The sequence below is a fragment of the Physeter macrocephalus genome, chromosome 18 (assembly GCF_002837175.3).
Source record: "Physeter macrocephalus isolate SW-GA chromosome 18, ASM283717v5, whole genome shotgun sequence".
NCBI lineage: Eukaryota > Metazoa > Chordata > Mammalia > Artiodactyla > Physeteridae > Physeter > Physeter macrocephalus.
In genome coordinates this window covers 86,551,010-86,576,706 of record NC_041231.1, presented here as the reverse complement: position 1 = coordinate 86,576,706, position 25,697 = coordinate 86,551,010, and the positions used below count along the sequence as shown (strand labels likewise).

General features: G+C 40.5%; 1 protein-coding gene, 3 non-coding genes and 1 pseudogene across 4 annotated transcripts; 1 reads left to right on the top strand and 4 right to left on the bottom strand.

Annotated features, from left to right (window-relative positions):
• Nucleotides 1–1,983: 1,983 nt before the first annotated feature.
• On the bottom strand, nucleotides 1,984–5,188 carry LOC112064332 (zinc finger protein 397-like; annotated as a pseudogene).
• A 5,881-nt stretch (nucleotides 5,189–11,069) lies between these two features.
• LOC102993143 (olfactory receptor 2B11-like) lies at nucleotides 11,070–12,009 on the bottom strand. The gene is given in 2 exon segments (XM_024121897.2): nucleotides 11,070–11,753; nucleotides 11,755–12,009. Coding segments are annotated over 2 exon segments (939 nt in total).
• A 7,294-nt stretch (nucleotides 12,010–19,303) lies between these two features.
• TRNAT-UGU (transfer RNA threonine (anticodon UGU)) lies at nucleotides 19,304–19,377 on the bottom strand. Its single transcript has one exon. It is a non-coding gene; the product is annotated as a tRNA-Thr (tRNA).
• Nucleotides 19,378–21,891: 2,514 nt separating this feature from the next.
• On the bottom strand, nucleotides 21,892–21,973 carry TRNAL-AAG (transfer RNA leucine (anticodon AAG)). The gene has a single exon. It is a non-coding gene; the product is annotated as a tRNA-Leu (tRNA).
• A 1,848-nt stretch (nucleotides 21,974–23,821) lies between these two features.
• Nucleotides 23,822–23,894, top strand: TRNAM-CAU (transfer RNA methionine (anticodon CAU)). The gene has a single exon. It is a non-coding gene; the product is annotated as a tRNA-Met (tRNA).
• Nucleotides 23,895–25,697: the final 1,803 nt, after the last annotated feature.

Sequence of the window (25,697 nt, the reverse complement as noted above, 5' to 3'; positions counted from 1 at the left end):
ATACCACACAACAACACACCCACAAAAACAAACAAACACAAAAAAAAAAAAAAAAAGGATACTTCAAAAATAAAATAAAATATAAAGTTAAAAAGAAAAACCCTGCACAAATAATCCATGACCAGAGCTGCTGTAAGTAAAAGTAGATGGTTTTATTTGGGACTGTGGCAGGCTGTTGATTGCCTACTAAATAAGTAGCTCCTTTTTATTAGATAACAGAAATCTAATTTTTTTTATGTGTCCTTTGGCACCTGGAATAAAGATTACATTTCTCGGCTATGCTTGCAGCTGAGTTGTGGTCATGTGACTAAATTCTGGCTAATTCAATATAAGAAGAAATATACTGTCCTGAGAAGGCTCCGTGAAAGATGCTGACTGATTTGGGAGTCCCTTTTTGGCCCTTCCTGCTGACTGGAATGTAGAATTGATGGCTGGTGCTTCAACAGCCATGCAGAGGATGGTGAAAAGTGGAAGGGACCTGGATCCCTGATGATTCCATGGAGTAAAAGCAACAACCCTAAACTATCTACCTTTAGACTTCTTTTACTCGAGAAGAATACAGCTTGTGTATTTTTCAGATCTTTATTACCAGTAGCTGATCATAAATTCTGATGTAGGTGTCTGTAATTTGACTCCCTATCTAGGGTTTTCTTTTCCTTTTTTTTCCCTTAAATATGATGCCATCACCTCTGATTGAACCCACTATCTCTGCTTCCTCCTCTGAAACAATGATACTTAGGAAACGCAAGTTTGGAGGGAAGGCAGAGAATTAGAAAGAAATGACGCCTATGGTATTATAAGTGGTCTGAAAAAAAGGGAAGAGAGATTCCCAAGAGGGTCAATACTATTTAACCCAAGCCCATTTTTAAGTGACACCTTAGAAGTACTGAATACAGCCTGTGGGACGTTCAGTGCTCAGAAAGCTTGTTTATTCTAAGTAGAGTTACAGTAAGACATGCATCAAATTTAATTGGAGAAACAACAAAGATAAAGAGGGCATTCAGGGCGTGAAGGGGGTTAGAATGGAAGACAAAGACATGGAAGCCGGAGTGTACTGGGGGGAGCTGGGGAAAGTGAGACCAATACAATAAGAGCAGAGAGCTCTTGTAGGATAGTGAAGAAAATAACATTTCTTACTGGGACTAATTTGTAGAGGAGCCTCTTGAATGTCAGGTTGAGGAATTAAATACAGAAGCTTGAAGGCATTCACAAAAATCAATTGTAGAGGTTCAAGGGATCTTTGAGAGAATATATATTCTAATCCCATAATTCACAGATGAGGAATCTAAGGCCTAGAATGTGTGGGCGACTCCCCTAAGATCACACAGTGGTGTAGTGGATACTAGAACCTAGTATCTTTCCTCACCCCATGTCAACCCCCTTTTAAAGCAACATCTAACAAGTTACTAAGGTCTTGATCACCACACATAAAGCAAAGGAAGAGAAAGTGAGGAAGAAAAGCAATGCCTAAACCTTTAACTACTCACTTGAGAACTGTTATGGTACTTTCAACTCTGGGTTATGGGTGTGCATTTTTCTCTAAATTTCATTGTGGATAGGATGAAACAGGCCATTCTGAAGCTTTACATTTTAAATTAGTCAGCCTTGAGGCCTAGAAATAGAAAATCTGGCTTAGCTCACTCTGAGAATCTAGTCTGTAGATACTCTGATGTCAGAGAAATTGAGACGGTGACAGATATGGAAAGTGCTCATGTAGCTTCTCTGAATTCTACGAGAAACAAATGCTGCTTAGAATTCTTACTACAGTAATTAAAGCAATGTGATTTTTTTTTCTTTGCCGCACCACTTGCGGGATTTTAGTTCCCTGACCAGGAATCGAACCTGAGCCCTCAGCAATGAGAGCTCAGAGTCCTAACCACTGGATCACCAGGGAATTCCCAAAGTGATTTTGATTAGTTGTGCTTTTTTTTTTTTAAATGTTGAAAAACACCTGATCTCTGTTTAAAGGCTCTTCCACACTTACTACACATGAGGTTTTTCTTTGTTGTGGATTCTCTGGTGTTCAGTAAGATGTAAGCTCAGTCGGAAGGCCTTCCCACACTTGTCACATTCTTAGGGTTTCTCCCCAGTGTGAATTCTGTGATGTCTAGTAAGGTCAGAACCTCCACTGAAGGCTTTTCCACATTCATCACATTCGTAGGGCTTTTCTCCTGTATGAATTCGCTGATGTTTAGTAAGGTTTGAACTTTCTCTGAAAGCCTTCCCACAGTCATTGCACTGGTAACATTTCATTAAGGTATGGTACCTCTGATGCTAAGTCCTGTGCTGTTGCTGAAGGTTTTGCCACATTCATTGCACTCATAAGGCCCTTCCCCAGTGAGATTTCTTTGATGTTTAGTAAGGACTGAGCCTTAACTAAAACTTTTGCCACAATGATTACACTGATAAGGTTTTTTGCCAGAGTGAATTATGAGGTGATTTAAAAGGGTTGTATTTTGACTGAAGGCTCTTCCACATTCTTTACACTGAAAGGGTTTTTCCCGTGTGGATTCTCTGATGTCCAATAAGATTCATGATGTACATGAAGCTTTTCCCACACTGATCATATTTGTGTTCTTTCCCTTCCTTTGCGTTTCCTTGATGCCCTCCAAACCTGTTCTTGCATTCTCAGAGGTCTCCAAAATGAGCCCCCAAGAAAATGTTCCTGCCTCTGAAGATTCTGTTGAGTATCATCTTCTGTGATTCCATTCCTTTGGATACTTCCTGCTTTGCAGTCAACTTCCCAGTCTAAGGTTTGGTCTCACTTTCAAAAATAGGAAATGGATCATTTAAATGTCATTTTCTTTTTAAGCTATTTATTATGGAAGATTTTAAACATATGTAAAAGTAAACAATAGAAATGTCACCTTTTTGAACTGATGAAATATTAAACTCCTAAGGGATCATTTATCTATTTCCTAGTCATGCTCCTCCAACAATTAATAAATAGCTCTTATGTTCAATTAAGGAAAATGCTAGAAAGGAAAGTTGAAATAGACATATCCTAGGCATAAATAACCTACGTAATAATTACTAAGATAGGATTGAGAATAATCTTTAACACCAAAAAGGGGCACTAATTTGTTAAAGTCTAAGTGTGTAAAGAGTACTTTAAATTGCATTCAAATACAAGTACAGTTGTCCATTGGTATCTGCAGGGGATTGGTTCCACTACCCATGCCTCCATACCAAAATCTGAAGATGCTTAAATCCATTATATAAAATGGCATAGTATTTGCATAAAACCTATGTACATCCTCCCATATACTTTAAAACATCTCCAGATTACTTATAATACCTAATACAATGTAAATGCTATGGAAATAGTTGCCAGTGTGTTGCAAATTCAAGCTTTACTTTTTGGAATGTTCTGGAATTTTTTTTTCTGAATATTTTCGATCCACGGTTGGTTGAATAGGAGGATGTGCAACCCGCAGATACAAAGGGCCCACCTTATAGCAGAAAGGCAAAAGTGTATTTCCTCTTTTGCTTGGAGAGAAAACCCTTTGTCTTAATCTTCCCCCACATAGAACATTGCTTGAATATTCAGTGTAAACCAATAATTCCTTCAAACAAACTAACATCAGTATTGCTTTATGAACACACTAAAATACACATTTTTAGTGAAATTTGGCCTGAAGGAAATAAATTAAATGTCCCATCGAGCTCATTAAAATGGAGATTCCACTTGAACTCAAAGGAAATACTGGAAAAGGACTGATTTCTTGACTCTTCTGGTCACTTTATTGCTATTTTTCTGGAGACAGATTCTAAAGGGGATCAGGATGTAAAAAGGGAGATGCTTAGTAAACGGAAAGCACATTTGGCATGTAGAGAATGTGGAAAGGAAAAGGTATAACAAACCTAGACTGGAGTGACATGTAGGGGAAGCTACTGACATGAAAAGACAAGAGAATTTAATGTGGAAGAGGACAGAAGAAATGTAGTCAAAGTGAAAGGCTTAAAAGATGACTTTATCACTGATGGGTATAGAAAACTTACAGATACAGGGTAGGATAGGACATTTAGAAGGTCATTGTAAAGGAGACTGTAAAACAGGTGGTATAAAAAGCAACAGAATGATGTGATAGTTTAATGCTTTAATGAAAACCAACATGGTATATGAAAACAAATAAAATAAAAATCTTTTGCTTAAAAGACCAAGAATAAAGGTTGTACTTTGTAAAGAGAGAGTAGATGAGCCAGGGAGGATTTCAGATGAGAGTTAGGGTTAGAAACACTAATGATTAAGTTGTAAAGGATGGCTTTGGTCAGCCAAGTAGGAGCCTGCTACCCTAACCCACCTTCCCAGATAGATTCCTCCCTCTCCTCCTCACCTCTCTCGTAGGAAATGTGGTTTTCATCTTAATACTTTCTATATTTTGTGAATATAGAGTCATGCTTGAGCAGGGTCTCCACGTGCCAGAGCTGACAACTTGTTGACTGTTGTGCAGCTCCCAGAGATATCACCTCCTGCCAGAGCATTTCCTGTCCACCTGCTTGAGATGTGCCCTGGAGACAATTAGGAACCACTGGGCTTAGGAGGAAACTACTGTGAAAACCAGAGCTAAAACCTTAGGAAACAACTCCCATGGAGACAGGATTAGGAAAAAGGACTGAATGGGCTTAGCAGGAGAGATGAGACAGAAGAAGGAACCAACAGAAGCAATGACTCCTGACAGGGACAAAAGCTCACTGTTACCCTCACTGCTTTCCTATTGACCAAACTATTAAATGTGGTTAATTTAATGGCCTGATTGCCACAGCAGAACATGCTTCCTCTTCCAACCCGAAATTCTGGATCATCAAGTTCTCTCTCCAAATCTCCCAGCAAAGACACAGCCTCATCTCCAATCAATGGATGATGCTCCCGCACCCAAGCCTGGAGCTCCTCAGGCAGGATGGCCACGAACTGCTCCAACACCAACAACTGCAGGATCTGTTCATTTTTATGATTCTCTGGGCTCAACCACTGACAGCAAAGTTCCTGGAGTTGGCTCAGAGCCTCTCTGGGTCCAGGTGTCTCCTGGTAGCAGACCCGTCTAAAGTGTTGGCAGAAGACTTCCTGGCTGGACTGGCTATTCTGCTGCAAGTCAATTTCTTGTACAAAAAAGTCTCTTCCTCCACCTTTACTATCACACGTTCCTCCTGGTTTTTTTTCATTCTGAATAATAAGATCTGTAATCATTTTCTCTCAGGAGAGGGGTCCCTGCAGATAGGTTCACACTCCAGGGAGACTCCCCTTTGCAAAATATAGAAAGTATTAAGATGAAAAACTGCCATCAGTTTAAAAAAATCCACATGTATTATTAAACACTGCCTACACCACTTGAAGAAAAACACAACAGAAAAGGTTTTTGAAATCTGCCTAACAGTGATGTAGATGATTTGAGGATTTGACATTCTTGGTAATGGAAATTCATATGATTATTTTAGAAATGAAAAGAGTAATCTTTTTCCTATACTCACTCTACTCCAACCCTCTTCTATTTTAGACATGTTAAATGCAGTCTACCTGAGGCCCTTCACACCTGCCATGGAATGCTCTTACCCAGATATTAGCATAGGGCATTCCCTTGTTTCTTTAAAGTATGCTCAAAAATCATCTTCTCAAAGAGACATTTCTAGCTCATTGTATATAAAATAGTTTTCTTACCACTATCCACCCTCTTACTCTACTTTCTTTGTAACACTCACCACCAACTGACAACATATGTTTATTTGCCTTTTGTTTGTTACTCCACAATAATATAAATGCCATAAGAACAGGGGTTTTATCTATCAGTTTGGTACACTGCACCATTCTAAGTGCCAAAAGAATGTCTGGGACATATAAATCATCAATTAACTACCTGTTGAAAAAAATAATGACTAACAAAAGGTATTAACTCTAAGACTTTTTCAACAGCTTGCTCAGGAATTGTTTGCTTTAATACTGTGTGATACATAAACAAACAAGATTAGAGAAATAAGGAAGTGAAAATATTAACTAGAACGGGTCCACAATCCCTCCTCCACAATTTTGACGTCACCCAGAGCTCTGAAAACCAAGAGTATTTTCATAAGTCATTTGATGGCAATACTCAAAGTGACATAAATTCATTTTGTAACAGCTTGGCTTGAAATGACATGAAGTTATTTATAGTTTTAGAGTGAATATTCATATTTTGTTACAGAAATATTGATACTACTTTCTGTAATAAAATATGGGACTGCCCCAGACTCCTGGGGTGTTATGCATTCAATATACTATATATGCACCATGTTTTTTAAAAAAACTCCTTAATCTGATATCGAAAACACTTCTGACCCCAAGGACTAAAGAAAAGTGCCTGCTTTCTATGCGTCAAAGACCCACCAGATTCCAAAAAAAGCCACCCTTCTTACACTCAAGAGTCCTCTGCTTCTCTGAAACCTCTGGGGCCCGGTCGGGGTAAGAAATCTGGGGTCGGGTCCGGGCACAAAGCCCAGTCTCCCACGTCTGGGGTCACTCCAGGAGACCAGCTCACGGCAGCCGGGACTGGAAAGGGGGGGAATGTCTCACACTGGACCCGGGCCGGTCCGGGTAGACCCCATGCTGCAGAGGTTGACCCAGGCTGCAGCTCGTCTCGGGACGCGCGCCCAAACCCCACGCACCCGGAAGCCCAGAAAATCCACCTCTCTAAGGACCGGCAGATATCCCGGAAGCCACGCCCCAGAGCCACGCCCCTCTAGGGGTGTCCGTCTCTATGGCTGGCGCCTTCCGGCCGAGTCCAACAGGTTTCCAAAGTCGTCCTGTATAGCTCGAGAATATCGCAGCAAACCAACTCCCTAGTCAACACCTGGTTAGTCCAGGAATGACCGCTCGGTATGACGATACTGATTTTTTTCTTTCCTTTCCTCTCCCCCCAAGTTTTATCTCTCTCTCTCTCCATCCACCGCCTTCCAAAACCCAGCACGTTCCCGTTCACACAACGTATGTCTAGTATGCATTCTCCATATTTTTCTCTCTGCTCATATAATCATGTACAGACATACACATTTATATGCAAAAAAATTTATATGCAAAAGATAGTGTGGTGCTTGAGAGCTTGGTTTCTGAGCTTGACTTGGAAATCTTGTTAACTTTGTGCAATGGATCAAGTTACTTCATCTCTATGTGCCTCATTTTCCTTACCTGTAAAATGAAATAATAGTACATATACCAAAAAGTTACTGTGAGTATTGAATGATTATCATGTAAAGGACGCCTGAAGCACAGTAGATACCAAACAAATGTTTGCTAATTATGTACATATGTAGGTTTTTTTGTGGGGAGTGCATATTTGACTTTCTCTGTTTGGTCCTAAGTTGGAAGCAGGGATAAAAATGAGGAAGCTGTCAGTTATTAATCAAGTCCTTGCAATTTGGAGCCAGTTGTTTCAGAAGTTATTGTTTGGTTTCTGGGGCTTGTTGCTAGAGTAGTGGACTGACTTCCTACAAGTCTGACTTATAGATAATAGGCTGGCTTCCTGGGCTGGTTATTATAGATAAATATGTTGGTTTCTTGGGCTGGTTGCTACAGATTTGGGGTCAGAGTTCTATCTGCATATATGATCTGGTCATTGGATACTGCTTGGATCTGCTTGGATACTCAGTGTCTTCATTTTAAAATGAGAAATATAAATATATTTATATTATAAATATAATTCTTATATTGATTTATACAATATCTATCCCATTAACACTCCATTACCTGCTCTACATACTTCAATCTGTTGTCTTCCTCTCAAAGTGCCAAGTGTTCTTCAAATGTTTGATACTTTTGTTCTGCAGTTCATATTCTAGAACATCAACAGTCTCTGTCGGTAATGTGTACCTGGGTGGAGGAGTGAAATTACAGGTCAACAACTGTTGCCGCTCTGTATGGTTATTAACTATCCCAAGGAGTGAAGTGGAGAATGGTACAGACCAGCCTTTCTTACTTTATCTGTTGTAATTTATATCCATCTTTAGCCAGGCTCTGACATCATCCTGGTAGGTGCAGTTCTAGACAGGTCCGCCAGAGTGGAAGACTGCTTTTGCTCTTAGTGATGCAGGAGGCGAGGATCCTCTCATGTTTGAGGGCCAGCTTATTCTCTAGCCCTGGCCTTCAAACCTCTTTTTTTAGGGTTCTGTTTTCCTCAAGGTAACAGGACTCAGCTAACTTCTATATTCCAAAGGATTTCTCACACTTAAAAAAATATTAGTTTCTGAGATCCACCAACTTCTTTCACATAGCTATCATATATCCCAGTTTGGGTTAGCAGAAGGAACCAGGAAACCATGTCAGTTTGCAATCTCGTCTGAATTTTTAAAAACTTGTTTGTAAGGGGCTTCCCTGGTGGCACAGTGGTTAAGAAGCCGCCTGCCAATGTAGGGCACACGGGTTTGAGCCCTGGTCCGGGAAGATCCCACATGCCGCGGAGCAACTAAGCCCGTGCGCCACAACTACTGAGCCTGCGCTCTAGAGCCCGCGAGCCACAACTGCTGAAGCCCGCGTCCCTAGAGCCGGTGCTCTGCAACAAGAGAAGCCACCGCAATGAGAAGCCCGCACAACGAAGAGTAGCCCCCGCTCGCTGCAACTAGAGAAAGCAAAGACCTAACGCAGCCAAAAATAAATAAAAATAAAATAAATTTATATTAAAAAAAAAAACTTGTTTGTAAGACTGAGTTTCGTCACATAATGATATATTGCCTATGTTTGCCCGTACGTAAAGTATCTGTCACTAAATAGCGGTTGCTCATTTCAGGGTATTATACATATATATTTGTTAATTCTTTATATATTTTATATAGAAAAAAACATAATATTGGCTACATTTTAAAGCAACAACTTTACTTTTGATGTTTATTTTGTTATACACATCTTTATTATTTTTATTCATCTTGTTTTGGTCTTTTCTTCCATATATTCAATTGTCAGAAATGTATTTCTCTTCCACAACTATGACAGAAAAGCATTTCATTTTTAATGAAAAGCTTTTTAAATGTTTAACTTCTTGATTCAAATTTAATTTGTTGTAATTTGTGATATGAAGTATAGACTCAAATTAATTATTCAACATACCAACATCCGATATAATCAATATTGTTTAATAATAGTGCTTCCTTGTCCTGTTGAAATACCTCTGGTTTGATAAGTTTAGAAATAATTAAATGTAAGAAGTCATAAAATAATTTTATATTTTTATGAATGAAAATGTTATACAGTTTCGATAATTATATTTTAAGGTTTTTAAAGTTTTAACAAAATAAAACACTTTCCCAGGTAATTCCTTTCAGATTTGTTTCAGAACTTTACATGCCCTTAGCATTTTTCACTGATACTATACTAAAGGTTCCAAAGAATTTTCAAACTAACTTTTAGGGGTTTTTTTATGAAGATGCTTACTTTCATAAGCAAAGTATGAAAATAAGAAATATATATTTGGTCTTTATTCCCAGTTCCTGACCTAGAGCTTCTAAAACCCTTGGAATTTCCTGATTGATAGGGGTGCTAGGAGCATCTTTTGTTATTCATAACAAGCCCCTTTCAGCTATATTTGAGTTTATCCTAAAGTGATTCTTGGTGGGCTCCTGTATGGCTTCAGAATGGGGGCTGGTTGCTAGAGAGAAGCATCCATGTGTTTAGAGGGTTGGAACTTTCAGCCCCATCCCCTGACTCTGGGGAGGGGAGGAGGCTGGAGATTGAGTTAGTCATGCACAGCCAATGATTTACATAATCATACAGGAACCTCCATAAAAACCACTGAGCAATGAGGTTTGGAGAGCCTCCGAGTTGGTGACCACATTGAGGTGCGGGGGGGCCATGCCCTGAAAGTGAGTGGAAGCTCTGCCCACTGCCCCTCCCTGTCATATCTTGCCCTATGCATATCTTACATTTGGCTGTTCCTGAGTTGTATTTTTTATAATACATTGGTAAAAATATGCGAAATGTTCCCTTGAGGGGCTTCCCCGGTGGTCTAGAGGCTAAGACTGCGCGCTCCCAACGCAGGGGGCCCAGGCTCCATCCCTGGTCAGGGAACTAGATCCCGAATGCTGCAACTAAAAGATCCTGCATGCTGCAACGAAGATCCCGAGTGCCGCAACTAAGACCGGCGCAGCCAAATAAATAAATATTTTTAAAAATGTTTTCTTGAGTTTAGTGAGCTGTTCTAGGAACCCTTGACTTTGTAGCTGGTTGGCCAGAAGTACAAGTGGCTTGAACTTGTGATTGGCACCTGAAGCGGAGGTATTAGAGCAGGCAGGTAGCTAGATATGAGCAGAGAAAGGGGGTGGGGGGCACGGGTCAGGTGACAGGAAACCTTACATCTTGAGGCGACAGGGGTCCTAGAGGCAAAGAAAGGCTGCAAAAGGTGGGAATCTCCGAATGTACAATCTTTCCCAATCTTCCGAATGTAAACTTTTGCTTGTTACGCCCTCATTACAATAAAATTAGCCTTGCAGAAAAGAAGTACCCATGATGCACTGACACCATGACACTTACAATCAAGACCAAGAAAGGGCAAAAATTCCTCCTTCTCCGGGGAAGGTGGAACTGGGATGAAAATCAGGAAATTTGACCCCAAACCCCTCCCTCCTCAATGAATATTTTCTGCCCAATCATTTTCACACCCTATATAACCAGCTTGCCGAAAGAACTCAGAGCAGCTGCTCACCTGAGCCTTCCTGCTCTCCCTCCTGAGAGTGTACTATCAATTAATAAATCCTCGCTTTGCTTTCTTAGCCTCTGTGTCTCGTCTCTGAAATCTTTCTGGGATGAGACAAGAACCTACTCTCCAGTAACAGAGGCAGTTTTGTGGAACTGAGCCCTTAACCTGTGGGGCCTATGATAACTCTGGGTAGTTAGTGTCAGAATTGAATCGAATGTAGGACACCCAGTTTGTTTCAGAGAATTGGTTGTTGTGGAGAAAAAACCCAACACATTTGGTGTCAGAAGTGGTAAACACAACACACAAAGGTTTTCTTGAATTGACTTTTGAGCATGATTTTGATGGAACATCTATTTAAAGGAGGATATATTTCAGGTTATTGTTGGGCTTTCCCATTCAGAATAAAGCATCATTTTCTCACATTCTCTTGGACAAAATGGCCCTCTTCAGAAGTCTTCTCAAAGCTCCTTTAACATCCTTGTTCCTCAAGGTGTAGATGAATGGGTTGGCCATAGGAGTAATAATGCAGTAAAACAGCATCAGAACTTTGATGATGTCCTGAGGGCTGTCCCCTGAGGGCTGCATATAGATGTAGATGCCAGAGCCATAGAATAAAGACACCACCAGTAGGTGTGATGAACAAGTGTTGAAGGCCGTAAGTCTCCCATCAGCAGAAGGGATTTGAAATACAGCTTGGGCAATATAACTATCAGAGACAAGAATCATGGAGAGGGGACCCATTATCAGGAAGGTGGCCACCACTGCAAGCTCACTGACTGTGGTGTCCACGCAAGCCATCTTAGTTAGACTGGGCAGCTCACAAAAGAAGTGGTCCAATTCCTGGTTCCCACACAGGGGCAGCTGGACTGTGAGTGTGGACTGCAGTAGTGAATTGGCCAGATCAATGAGCCAAGCAGTGCTGGAGAGCTGCCAGCAGAGCTTGTGGTTCATGATTACAGCGTATCTCAGAGGCTTACACACAGCCACATAGTGGTGTAAGTCAATGGTGCCAAGCAGGACATATTTAGTACAGCCTAGCCAGTGAAATACATAGGCCTGGGTCATACAGCCTGTATAAGTGATGTTCTTGTTGGGCCCCCCCCAAGTTGAACAGCTTTTGGGGTAGAGTTGTGCTGGTGAAACAGAGGTCCAAAAAAGAGAGGCTCGTGAGGAAGAAATACAGAGGACTTTGGAGTTGGGAATCTATTTGAGAGACCAGAATAATAGCAATGTTTCCCAACAGTGTGAACATGTAGGAGATTAGGAGGGCAAAGAAGAGAGGAAGATCCAACCACGGATATTTGGTAAAGCCCATGAGAATGAAATCCTCTGGAAAACTTTCATTCATGTGCTTCATTGAATTTTGATGGGAGACACCTGCTAAATTCAAGGAAGAGAAGGGTGATTTTAAAAACCCTGAGTTGGCAGAAGTTTTGACAATAGCAGGAAAAAAAATACTTTTATGGGGGAGCAATGGGGTACACCCTCAGTAGAAATCATAACAACATTAATGAATATAATAATTATAATTAATAAGTCACATTTGAAAACTCCTTTCAGTAGAGAAAGTGGTTTCATTTTTTTCCCCCTAAATCAAAGCCCTATGTGATGGGTTAGTGGACATTCATTATTTGTTATGGCTCTTCTGTATGATTAAAGAAGCCAGTGGGAGGTGGTCTTCTCCCAGCTATCTTGCAGCTAAGGGAGTGTGTGACCTAAGAGGTGGGGTCTTGGGTATGTTCTTAGGTCATGAAGGTAGAGCCTTCGTATGGGCTTAGTGCTCTTATAAAAGAACCCACAGCGATTCCTGTCCTTTCCACCATGTGAAGTTACAGCTACAAGGTGCTATCTATTAACCAAAAAGTAGGCTTTTACCAGACACTGAAACTGCCAGTGCCATGATCTTGGATTTCCCAGCCTCCAGATCTGTGAGATAAATGTTGCAATAGGTCTCCTGGTCTCTGGCATTTTTTTATAGCAGCCCAAATGGACTAAGACATATGTCATCAGGGAAATACAAATTAGAACAACAATCAGATTCTACTACACACCAATTAGAGTGGCCAAAATCGAGAACAATGACACCAAATGCTAGCAAGGATGTGGCACAATAGGAACTCTCATTTGCTGGTGGGAATACAAAATGGTAGGACCACTTTGGAAGACAGTCTGGCAGTTTCTTACACAACTAAACATACTCTTAACATATGATCCAGTGATCACACTCCTGGGTATTTACCCACATGAGCTGAAAACTTACATCCACACAAAAGCCTGCACAAAGATGTTTGCAACAGTTTTACTCATAATTGCCAAAATTTGGAAGCAACCAAGATGTCCTTCCGAAGGTAAATGGATAAATAAACTATGGTACATCCAGACAATGGAGTGCTATTCAGCTCTAAAGAGAAACAAGCTGTCAAGCTATGAAAAGACATAGAAGAACCTTGAACGCTAATTGCTAACTGAAAGAAGCCAATCTGAAAAGGCAATATACCGTATGATTCCAACTATCATACAGTATGTTTGGAAAATGCGAAACTATGAAGACAGTAAAAAGATCAGTGGTGGGGCTTCCCTGGTGGCGCAGTGGCTGAGAGTCCTCCTGCCGATGCAGTGGACACGGGTTCGTGCCCCGGTCCGGGAAGATCCCACATGCCGCAGAGCGGCTGGGCCCGTGAGCCATGGCCGCTGAGCCTGCGCGTCCGGAGCCTGTGCTCCGCAACCGGAGAGGCCACAACAGTGAGAGGCCCGCGTACCAAAAAAAAAAAGATCAGTGGTTGCCAACGTTTAGGAGGGAGGGACGACTAAGTAGAGCACAGAGGATTTTTAGGCAGTGAGACTACTCTGTATGATATTATAATGGTATATACATGTCATTATACATTTTTCCAAACCCATAGAATGTACAATACCAAGAGTGAACCATAATGTAACTGTGGACTTCGGGTGATTATGATATGTCTGGGTAAGTTCATCAGCTCTAACAATTGTACCACTTTGGTGAGGGATGAAGGTAAAGGGGGAGGCTATGCATGCGTAGGGCCAGGGGTTATATGGGAAATCTCTGTACTCTTGCTGAGTTTTGCTGTGATGTGAAACTGTTCTAAAAGTAAAATCTTAAGAAAATTGTGATACTTCCTTCCTGAGTGGGATGCAGAGTAAAAGGAACAATTCTCCTGATGGCCCTCTCCATACCCATCAGGTAAACAGGGTTCGATTGCTGCAGGCTCTGCCAGGGCAAGAAACATTACAGGTCCTTGCTAATCTGGGGCAGAAATTTGGAGACCGTATATGGGAATGAATTCTGAGAGCGTTTGACCCAAGAAATTAGATATGAATTTGTCATAATTGTTACCTCTACCAGAGAGACTTGTTTCAATTTACTGGCTGGAGCCATGAGTATGGTTTTAATTGTTTTTTTTTTTCTGTTGTTTTAGTCAACACTAAAACCTGGTCACTTTAAAGTGACCCATCTAAATGATGTTGATTTGTCAGAATTCCCTTAGCATATAGTAGAAGGACCCTGAAGATGTGTGTAAATTATGTAATAAGAACAGACTGGTGTTGAGGACAAGATCCCTTGTCATGTCTCCAAAAACAAACAAACAAAAACAACAGGAATTGTACCATCTGACCATCTGTGAGAATTGAGAAGAGATTTTTTTTTTTAGGTAACCATGTTCACTAAATGATTCCACTGTGACTAATGTTTATGCAGTCGTGAAAGTGTAAACTCTCCATGCTGATATAACCAAAAAAGTATGATATAAGAGTATCTGGAGAGTAAGACATAGACATTCTCTCTCTCTCTCTCCCTCTCTCTGTCTGTCTCTTGTCCTCGTTCTTTCTCTTTGTTATGTAAGGGTTAAAAGTTCTCATTTTTTATAGTAAGTGATAAATAAGTCATATTTAAAACTAAAAAAACACAAATAGAATAAAGACTTGTTATTAAGAAGTATGGGTAAATAGAAGAAAACACTGAAATTATTAAAAATGTGTTACCTTGGGAGACCAGGAATTGAGAGTGAGTAATGATGAAGAAGGGAACTGCTATTTTTCATTATAAGCCCATAGTATTATTTTATTTTTTTAAACTTTGAACGCATATGTCTTTAATATAAATGAAAATTAAATAAGAAGGAATGGAAGGGATCTGAATATTTGTCAGTGATGGTGAAGGCATTAGAGTCGTACACATTGTTTGAAAGCGTGGAAAGCACACATCATCACTTACTGCAGCACAGAGTGCATAACATGGTGTAGTGGAAAACCAGGTTGCAAAAATAACTTGGGTCCAGGATATGGAAAATCTTGAATACTAGGTTAAGGAGTCTGATCAAATGAAGATTTTTTTTTTCTGAAGAGGTGTGAAATGATTGGAGCAGCATTTAAAAACATTTATTATGGCTGAATAACGAGGGATTCAAGAAGAGACTGGAAGTTGGGAGCTCAGTGGGGAGGCTACTGCAAGAGTCTATGGGAGAGAGGCTGAGAATGTTAGCTTGGAGAGTGGTGGTGGGAATCAAGAGCAAGGTATGAACGTAGCAGAGAGGAAGGAGCTGAAAGAACATTTGAAGTTTTAATCTGAGGTGCTGAAAGAATGGAAATTCAATTAAGAGAAAGAAGCATGTATATGAGGATTGATCGGAATACGTGATTTAACCAAAAAAGACCTCCCCCAAAAGACAAATTTAAAGCTTGACTTATAACAATTGGCCCTGAGGGTCCATTCACCAGAGGATGGATTCCTGCTTCATCCAGACACCTCTAGGTCAATTTGACAAACTATACATTTACATACAACCACTTGAATTCATGGCTAGGATGGTTTGTTGCAGCTGTTTAACCACCAAGGACAGGGACGGGGACAGAAAGAGGGAGAGGCAAGGGAGTATGTCTCCAAAAACAGAAAAGAAATTGCCTGCATTTGCCAGGAAGTTCATGCATCTGTGTATAAAATGGCTGAGGAAAAGAGTAAAACAAGATCCCATTGCCCCCACTCCACCCCACAAATCCTCAATATTTTATCATTGGTTATTCTTTATATTGTTTGATCCTCAAATTTATCTTCAGAGTATTGGCATTTATTTATTCATTCATTCATTCACTTTAAAGCAAAAAGATAAAAACTTTATTACTGGGAAATTCTTGCTGGTCTTCACATAGGGATGTGACAAAAATGACAGAGTATTGGTTTCAGAGAATTAATTTTTAGTGACTTGACCTGCTTTCTCATTCCTTCCCACCTCCTAGATAATTGGATTTTTTGGACATAATTCTGGGATCAACATAATTTTGAACAAGTGACAACCATTGGTTTGGCATAACAAGAATTCATTTAGCTCATGGAGGCATCTTACCCTGCCTGATGTTGCCAAAACTCAGAACCTTCATTTTCTGTCTCAAAACAAAACACAATACCATCTAGGCTGGTGTGAATAGAAAGAGACATCACTAGAACTTACCTCTTCTTATTTGAATTTGTATTAAGCAGATGTGTTTAGCTAGAGAAGCTTAGTCAGGAGAAAGGTTGCAGAAGGGTTGGATTCCAACAGTCCTGAGAGAGGGCAGCAAGTATGATCAGGTCAGCACTTCAATAAAAGCCACCAAAGGTCTTAATATGGCAGGTAGGGTGAATGTGATTCTGGAGGCATTGGATAATCTCTCCTGGTTCCAAATCTGATTCAAAGGCAGATAAAACAAGTTCACACCCAGTGTGCCAGTGATCCCACAGGGGCTGTCACTCGTGAATTAATCTCCCTGGAGACAGTATCTATCTTTTATTTATACTTTTGGTTGTGATTATAGATTGCATCAGTTCTTCCACTCATTAATCCCATCTTAATAGCAAGGGAGAGCAGGATTTACCCCAATAATTTTCAGCAAGAAAACAAATATTGTGCTATTAACAATAATGATGATAATAATGGCTTAACACATTGTAGACAATTTATATGAATTGTCTCCTAACAACTCCTTGAGTTGGGTACTATTATTGTCCTCATTTTATAGTTGAGGCACTTAAAGCTTAAAAAAGGTAAGTAATTTGTCCAAGGTTCATAAGGCTCACACACTTCCAGAATTCACACACCAAGTGGATGCTCTGCAAATGTCACGAGTAAACATAGGTTTTTAAAATATCTGTAGTGTTTGGGGTACGTGCTTATTTGGTCTTTTCAACCATATTGAAAGCTCCATGGGGGCAAGGTTTTTGTCCTCTTTTTCAACTGGCTAAAGCACAGTGCTGATCAAATTAAGATCCTCCTTTTATTTCTTACGAATGCCGGTATAATATCCACATCTCCATCACATGAAGACCATCTCAGAGCAGGTCACTCCTCAGAACAAGGTAGAACTAAAGAAGCAACTGAATAAGTACTTTAAAGGACAAATCCTTGCCTAATTGTCTGACAATGCTTTTTTTTTCTCCTTTTTTATACTTTGTATTTTAATTTTGGGGGGGATATTAATTTTACAATAAAAATTATTTTTATTCATGAAATCATTCACTCTTTAAAAAAATAGTTTGTATATTTGGTGCCATGTTGAGAATGGCCTTCTCCACCTCAAGATATTATAAATATTACCTACATTTTGTGGAATATTTTATGGTTTTACTTTAAATATTTTATAACAGTATTTTCTGTTTCTACATAAATATCACATATTTTTACATTTAAATCTTATTACCTGATACAAAGTGTCTGACAAAACTTTTATCTCAACACTTTCTTCTCATCCAAAAACTCCCTTTTCAGGCTGAACTTCAGAAGTTATTAGATGCTGTCATGACTGAGTTGTTACTCAGAGCTAGGCCATACAGTCCTCCCTCTTCCTACTTGTTATAGACTGGATGTATTCTCCCAAAATTCATATTTGGAAGCCCTAACCCCTAATGTGACTACATTTTGAGACAGGGCCTTTAAGGAGGTAATTTATGGTTAAATGAGGTCATCAGGGTGGGGCCCTAATCCAATAAGACTGGTGTCCTTATAAGAAGAGGAAGAGACACCAGAGCTACCTTCTGCTCTCGCTCTCACTCCCATTCTTCCCTTGCACATACAGAGGAAAGCCATGTGAGGACACAGTCAGAGGGGGCCTTCTACAAGGCATGAAGAGAGGTCTCACCAGAAACCAAGTCTGATGCCACCTTGATTTTGGACTTCCAGTTCCAGAACTATGAGAAAATAAACTTCTGTTATTTCAGCCACCCAGTCTGTGATATTTTATGGCAGCCCAAGCTAATATACTGTGTTTAAATCTAAAGAATCAGGGCATGAAGACAGCATGTCCAAGGCAAAAAAACAAAACAAAACAAAAACCCGAAATCAACCAACCAACCAAACAAACAGAGCTTAGGAGATGAAGAAGATTATTTCAGTTTGTTAGTTATATGGCCTGCTCATTTTTTTGTGGAGAACCTCCTACATAGATTTCTGAGGTTTTATTTTATATTTTCCTCCTCCCTAAGTTAAATGAGTTAAGCAACTGTTCACTGGGCTGATTATCTTCTAGCAGAAAACAGACAGTTATCTCAGGATCCCTAACCCCTAGGACTAAGGTTTGAGATCAGTCTAAGTTGCTTAATTTTATTTAGCTCTGCGGCCAAAAACTTCATTCTTGACTCTAATCAAACAGAAGACAGATATAATGAGAAAAGCATGTATTCCAGAATCAGAGAGACCTGAGTTTGAAATTGAACTTTGTAACTTACTCTGTTACTGTGAATATTATTGAATCTATTTTCTCATCTTCAAAGAGCTGATCATAACACATATTTGACAGGATTGTTGGACTGATTAAATGACAGCATGTCTGGAAATTCTTGGAATGTAGTAGACTTCCAATAATGCTAATAGATGATAACGAGGGTAAGTAGATGTTCATGAATTAGTACAAATGTGCTAATAGCATAGCTGGACCTCACTTTCAGTTCTGCTCTGTGTGTAATATTTTAAGCAGGATTTTTGCAAATGTGATTCACTTGCTTCAAAATCACTTGGAGTGCTTGTTAAAAACACACATTTCTGGGCCTTTCACCAAAACAGAATTAAAACCTCTGGGGATGAGTCCCTAGAAACTCTGTTTTAACTAGTTCCCTAGGTGATTTAAATGTCTACTAAGTTTGGGAATCATTGCATTATAGGATCATTCCATTTTTTAAATTGCAGAATTAAAGTTCAGTTTTTAGTGGGGCCAATATATGTATTCCCTTTGGGACTAAAGCCCTTCCTTGAAGACTGAGGGCGTATAAGCAAATGTAAATTACGGTTATTATAATTTAGTAATATTTGGAAAATCATATATAAAACAGATAACATAATGCTGAGTTTCCTAGAATCACTAATAAATTACATGGGAATTCAGAATAAAGCTTTAAGAGTTGGTACAGTTTTGTTGCCCACCCCCCTCCCCAAATAAAAAAGAGAGGACAGGGAACTTCAGCAAAGATGAAAAACAGAAGGTCATTTTCTTTCTGTTTCCATAAAGTGACCCACCACCTTTTCCTTAGGAGTGAGAATTTTTGTAGTCACAGCTGCTTTTGAATGAGTGGATCAGAATTCACACTAATACTGAATACGGTGGAGAATTAGTAGTAATGAGGGTTTACTAAAGAATTTGGCTTCTTAGGGAGAGGGAAAAAGCCAAGGCCCCACTGGGACTCGAACCCAGGATCGCCTGTTTACAAGACAGGCGCTTTAACCAACTAAGCCATGGAGCCTACACCTGAGTGTTATTTTGTTCTAGATCTGTCCTTACCGTGAGATTAAATATTCCTGACGTAGTTTTTGTGATTCAGTGCAGCTTATTGTGAGAAAAGAGACAAACTCCAAGAAGACGTTTTGCTTACTTAGATGCGCTGCAGAGCTAATACAAGCGGGAAAAGTTTCGGGCAGCTTGAATGTTGGGACCAATAGCACTTCAATTAGTCGAAGGATAACCATCAGTAAAAGTCGAGGCTACTCACTTTTTCCAATTAGGATAAAGTCTTCTAAAAGCAAAATCTGCTGTTACTGCACCTCGTCTTCTGTAACTAAGATTCTTCATTCCAATAAACTAAGTGAGGAACTCTAAAAATGGAACTCCACTAGAAGACTCTTAGACCGCCGGGCTAGGGCACCTAGTGTCCCTACCCGTCACTTGCACTTAACAAGCAGTGACTTGGACGGGAAGAATCGGGAGCGGAGAAGAGGGGGCTGGGAGTGTAGAGCTCAGCTACACAGTCAGTCACATCGCTCTCAAAATCCTAAAACGCCAATGTCAAGGTCGCTGTAAAGACTCCGATCAGACAACCACAGGTGTAGAGCCCCTTGGAGTGGGGGACGGGGAGAGGCGGAATGGTCCCCTGCTGGCCACAAGGTGTTCCCTGGATCCAGGTACAATCCTCCTTAGGTGAAGAGCCTTACGGTTCCAGAGAACCACCCGTTGACCACTCCCTGCCCACCAAGTGCCTGATTTCCAGTGCAATAGGTCGTCAACTCGCAAAGAGGGCAACACCTTCTCCCTTCTAACCCGGTTCCTTCACCCCGCGATGACCCGTCCCCCGTCGCATCCCCCGCGGGGACGAGCAGAGAGCTAGGTCTGAGGGCGGTCCCCTGATCGCGACTGCGGGCCACCTGAACGCCCAGAAGGCTTTACGGGGAGCTGACTGGGGAGATCGTGGTAGGATAAAGCAGGTGACGCTCGCAGATGCGCCTCTGATATTCCCAGGGGTAGGAATCGAAGCTCCTATTTTGTACAAAGAAAGCACAGAACTTTCTTAATATTTTTTGGAAATGAGTAAAACATTTGATTAAAACGTTTGGAGGTAGTGTGGGAGCCTTCTAGAATGCAGCATTAAGTCTCTAATTTCTTTAGAAACATGGGTTCAAATCCCACCGCCACATCCCAGCCCCCTCAGGTCGGCAAGTGGAACCCCAGTAAACAAGCTCTTCCTTAAAAGCTAACGGAAAATTCACACTTTGGGGAATTAGTTTAGGTGAGAAGAGTTCTTTCACCGAGTGCAAGAACCTAAGCGTGTGGGAAACTCTCCTAATCCAGTTCTTTCCTCTTTCCAATTCGTGAGTTTCTCAGAGACATCCAAACTACAGAACTACAATGAAATAATATTTTCTACCTAACAGACTGGTAAACAAACAAACAAACAAAATTTGTTTGTGGTAGCGTTGCCTATTAGCACTTGAAGACATTGTATGAGTTTCCTGTGGCTTCTGTAACAAATTACCAGAGCTCAGTGGCTTAAAACAACAGAAATTTATTTTCCCACAGTTCTAGAGGCCAGAAGTCCAAAGTCAGTATCACTGGGCAGAAATCAAGGTGTTGACAGGGTCACACCCCTTGTTGAGGCCGTAGGGGAGAATCTGTCCTTCCCTCTTCCAGCTTCTGGTGGCAGCCAGCCTTCCTTGCTTTGTAGTTGCATTACTCCTATCTTTGCCTCTGTATTCACATTGTCTTCTCCTGTTCTGTCTCTGTGTACTCTCCCTATGCCTCTCAAGGACACTTGCAATGGCATTTAAGCTCCACCTGGATAATGCAGGATAAAGTCCCCATTTTGAGATCCTTAACTTAATCTCTTCTGCAAAGACTCCACCTTTTGTTTTTTGGGTTTTTTTTGGCCATATAAGGTAATATTTACAGCTTCCAGGAATTAGGATGGAGATATCTTTTGGAAGACCATTTTTCAGTCTACCCTACAGTATTAACGTATTGATTCCTCCATCCACAAGCAAGAGAGTAACTGGTTATAACTTCACTTTATTTCTCTGTAAAATGGGAATAATAATATGAACTTTCTTATATATTACTGAGAATATAATATGACAATGTAAAGACTATAACAATAACTGGGGCTTAGTAAGAACTAAATGGCTGTTAATTCTCATTGTCACAGGAATGCTCTGTGTTGGCCAGGGTGTCAAGGAAACAGGCCCTTCCTTGGCTCTATAGGAGGATAAATTAGCAACATTTAGGGAAGACTAAGACAAGAACCACTGAAATTACCATCACACATATGATTTGATTTAGCAACTGCACTTTCAGAAATTTCTCTAGTACACATCCTTATGAAATGCAGATATTATTTATTTCAACATTGTTTATATTGTTAAATGTGGCTGGTTAAATTTAAGATATCAGACTTTTTTTGTTTTTCCCTTAATTACCCCTGAAGTTGGAAAAAAAAAGTTTTTCCTGACCTCAAGCAATTGTTTCAAAGAAGCAGGTTTAATACCAAGTATGGCAGCGGTGGGATTCGAACCCACGCCCCCGAAGAGACTGGAGCCTTAATCCAGCGCCTTAGACCGCTCGGCCACGCTACCACACAGCTAAGTACTTTAAAACTCTCCTTAACACTTTAAAAGACACAAGTCTGTCCTCTCGCGTGTTATTTTTTTTTCTAGAGCCTTTGCCACCTCCCATCCCCGCCCCAGACAACTGTCATCCCACTACCAATCAAATCTGCAAATAGATTCCTACGTCGGGAGACACATTTTTGCCTCCTATGCTATGTTTGTGATACTCGAAAGTAAAGGGAGAAGCAGCCAATGCATAATATCCCTCAAAAGAAGAAAATCAGTCGTTACAAAAAATGATTAGAAATCACCACCGCCGATGCAGCACCGGAACTCTGAGGACGCAGAGATCGAGAGTCTCCAATTTGTCAACTGCGTTTGGGGCCAGCAGCGGGAAGTTACTTTTAATGTCCTCCCCTAGAAAAAGGAAGTTCCCCTTCCCACTCACTCGGAACTTGAGTCGGGGTTTGTGTGTCTGTGTGTGATTTCTTATCGAAGGAAACAACTGCGCAAGCAGACCTACTTTTTGCTGAATGTGATCATGGTCTTAATTTACAAAGTTCAGGGAGGGAATGAGTTTGCTTTGGGTACGGGGCGTCCCATCCTCTCCAGGCCCAGAGAGGACGCGTTCTACCTGCTCCAAACCCACCAACGCGCACTGGGCGAGTCCCTTGGTCTTTTTTCCCCCGGTCTCTGCCTGCAGGCGGCTCATCCTCTCGCTGACCGGCCTGATCCATTATATGCTGCACCGTTTAAGTGAGCCCTAGTGCCACTGTGTCACATCGACTGCATAGCCACAAGCCTACTGGCAAGTCACTTAAACTTATTGGGTCTTACTTTTCTCATACGTAAACTGGAGACAATAATAAGACTTGCCTAAAGTGATAGATAGGTAGGTAGAGAGAGAGAGAGAGAGAGATAGATAGATAGATAGATAGATAGATAGATAGATAGATAATGGCCAATACATGTAAGATACATATAAATTGCTTAAAAGAGTACCTCACCCATAATAAGCACTTAATACAGTTTGCTATCATTTGTATCACAAGTATTCATTGAACAACTCTTTTGTGTGTGTCAAGTGTTCAGTCTTTCAAATAATACTGTGAGATATAATCCCATTTTACAGATAATGAAGTTTTTAAAACTGACATATTCCCAAGAAAACTAAGTGAATTATTTTTCCGAACTTAATAGATGGCACATACAAGATTTACACTTCAGTCCTACAGTTTCCATTTTGGGACCGTTTCTACTTTGCCGTATTGAAATCCAGTATATTCTTTCTCCATTCTCAATCATCTCACCTCATCTCTTCCACCTTATCTCGCCTCTATTTACATTATTCTGGACTTCTAGTCAGAAGAGAAGGGCCTTCAGGTCATGGTCATGGTCATGGTCATGATCAAAGACATCGATTGTAAGAGGAACATTGGCAGGCAAGGAAGTTCCAGAGCTAGATAAGGAGACAGCAGCTTCGCCCTCAGCAGAGCTAAATATTTTTGTGTGTCCTTTATTGTTGCAGTCTGGAAATCTTCATGCCTGTGGACCCAGCTCAGGCCCCTCGTATCTGTATATCACTACACATGTTGTGAAGTGGAGCAGTGTGAAATCTAATGAAGTCTAATGTCTCCCAGCAGTAAGTGGTGTTTAAGGCAAAATGGAGAAAAAATTCACCATGTGGCATATTTAATCAAGGATAAAACCTGAAATACTTTTGATCAATCATTGTGACATACTCGGAGCAACGGTAAACATATGCCCTAGCACATACTCTTATTTTTCACTCTATTCGAAAAATATAACTTCCTAGAAAGTTTGTATAAACATGAAAGAGGATCGATAGTCCTACTGAAAAAAAGGTAAACCAGTGCCTTCTTAGCGCAGTAGGCAGCGCGTCAGTCTCATAATCTGAAGGTCCTGAGTTCGAACCTCAGAGAAGGCACAAAAGAACAGTTTTGTCACTTCTACAGACTCGCGTTTCAGAAAGAAACAGGGTAGGAAAAAAAATTATCCCGAGATCTGCGGTGTGAAATGTAGGTACTAGGACTAACTCCCAGTGAGTCAATCTGATGTGATTATACATGGGGCTGTAGTCCTTCAAGAAATTCAGCAGGTTTCTTTGGTACCAGTTTCCTTTGGCAGCAAGACAGTTTTTCAATACGTTGACTACAGTGCACACCCATACCATAAATCTGTATTAACAGTCTATTTGCTGCCCTAGAAAATTAGCAAAAATTTACCACCTTAAAATAGCATAAATTTATTATTTATCAGTTCGGGAGGTCAGAAATCTGAAATGGGCCTTAAGGGGCTAAAATCAAGGTGTGGCAGAGCTGCCTTCTTTCTAGAGGCCCTGGAGAGAAATCATTCTTTGCTTTTTTCCAGCCTGTAGATGATGCCCTTATTCCCTGGCTCATGTTCACATCACTCTGACCTCTGCTTCTGTTGTCTCATCTCCTTCTCTTACTCTGACCCTCCTACCACCCTCTTATAAGGACCTTATGATTACATTGAACCAATCCAAATATCCAAGATAATCTCCCTATCTCGAGATTCTTAACTTAATCACATCCCTTTTGCCTTGCAAGATAGCATATTCACAGGTTTTAGAGATTAGGAAAAGGACATCTTAGTCTACCTGCTGGTCCCCAAAGATTCACACCCATCCCAAATGGAAAAATATTAACCCCATTCCAAGTCCCCCCCAAGTCTTAATTCATTTTCAGCATCAACACATCTAAATTTCATCAGTTCAAAAATTGCAAATATCATCACCTAAATTTGGAATGAGGGAGGCTCTGTGTATAATCAATTCTGGGCACAATTTTTACTTTATTGATTGCTTATTTATGTGCTAGATATCATTCTAAAATATTTTATGTATATTTACCCCTCAAGTCCTCCCATTAACTCTATTAGGTAGTCCTATTACTATTTCCGTTTCACACATGAGCACAGTGATGACCATTGAGATAAAGCAATTTGCCAAAGGTGCCTTAGCTAATAAGTGGAGCAGCTGAGGTTTGAATACACGCAGTGTAAACGAGTTCAATAAAGCCCTAATCAAAATGAATGGAGGTGAAATCCAGGCATTGTTGGGAGTCAGTTTTCTGATTATTCAATATTGCTACTCATGGTTCTTAGAGTAATAATAGTAGTCACTTTGTAACTATTTCTCATTAAAAAGTTAAAAAATAATTTATTTATTTATTTTTTGTGTGGTGCGCGGGCCTCTCACTGTTGTGGCCTCTCCCGTTGCGGAGCACAGGCTCCGGACGCACAGGCCCAGCCGCTCCGCATCATGTGGGACCTTCCCGCACCGGGGCACAAACCCGTGTCCCCTGCATCGGCAGGCGGACTCAACCACTGCGCCACCAGGGAAGCCCAAAAAACAATTTTTTAACATTTGCCAGTGATTTTACCAAAGGACAGGATGACACTCTTTGGTTACTCTGCCTCCACCCTATACTCTCCCCATATTCTTTCATTGCTTTATTTTTCTCTGCAGACTTCATCAGTATCTTATATGCTTACTTATTTTACACACTAATTTCTTTATTTTCCGTGTCACCCCCCACCAGAATGTAAGATACACAAGAGTAGTGCTTTTTGTTAGCTTTGTTTGCTGCTGTATTTCCTGCCCTTAGAAATATGCCTGGGTGGTTACCAGAGGCGGAGATTGGGGGTGGCGGGCAAAATGAGTGAAGGTGGTTAAAGGTACAAACTTCCATTCATGAGATAAATA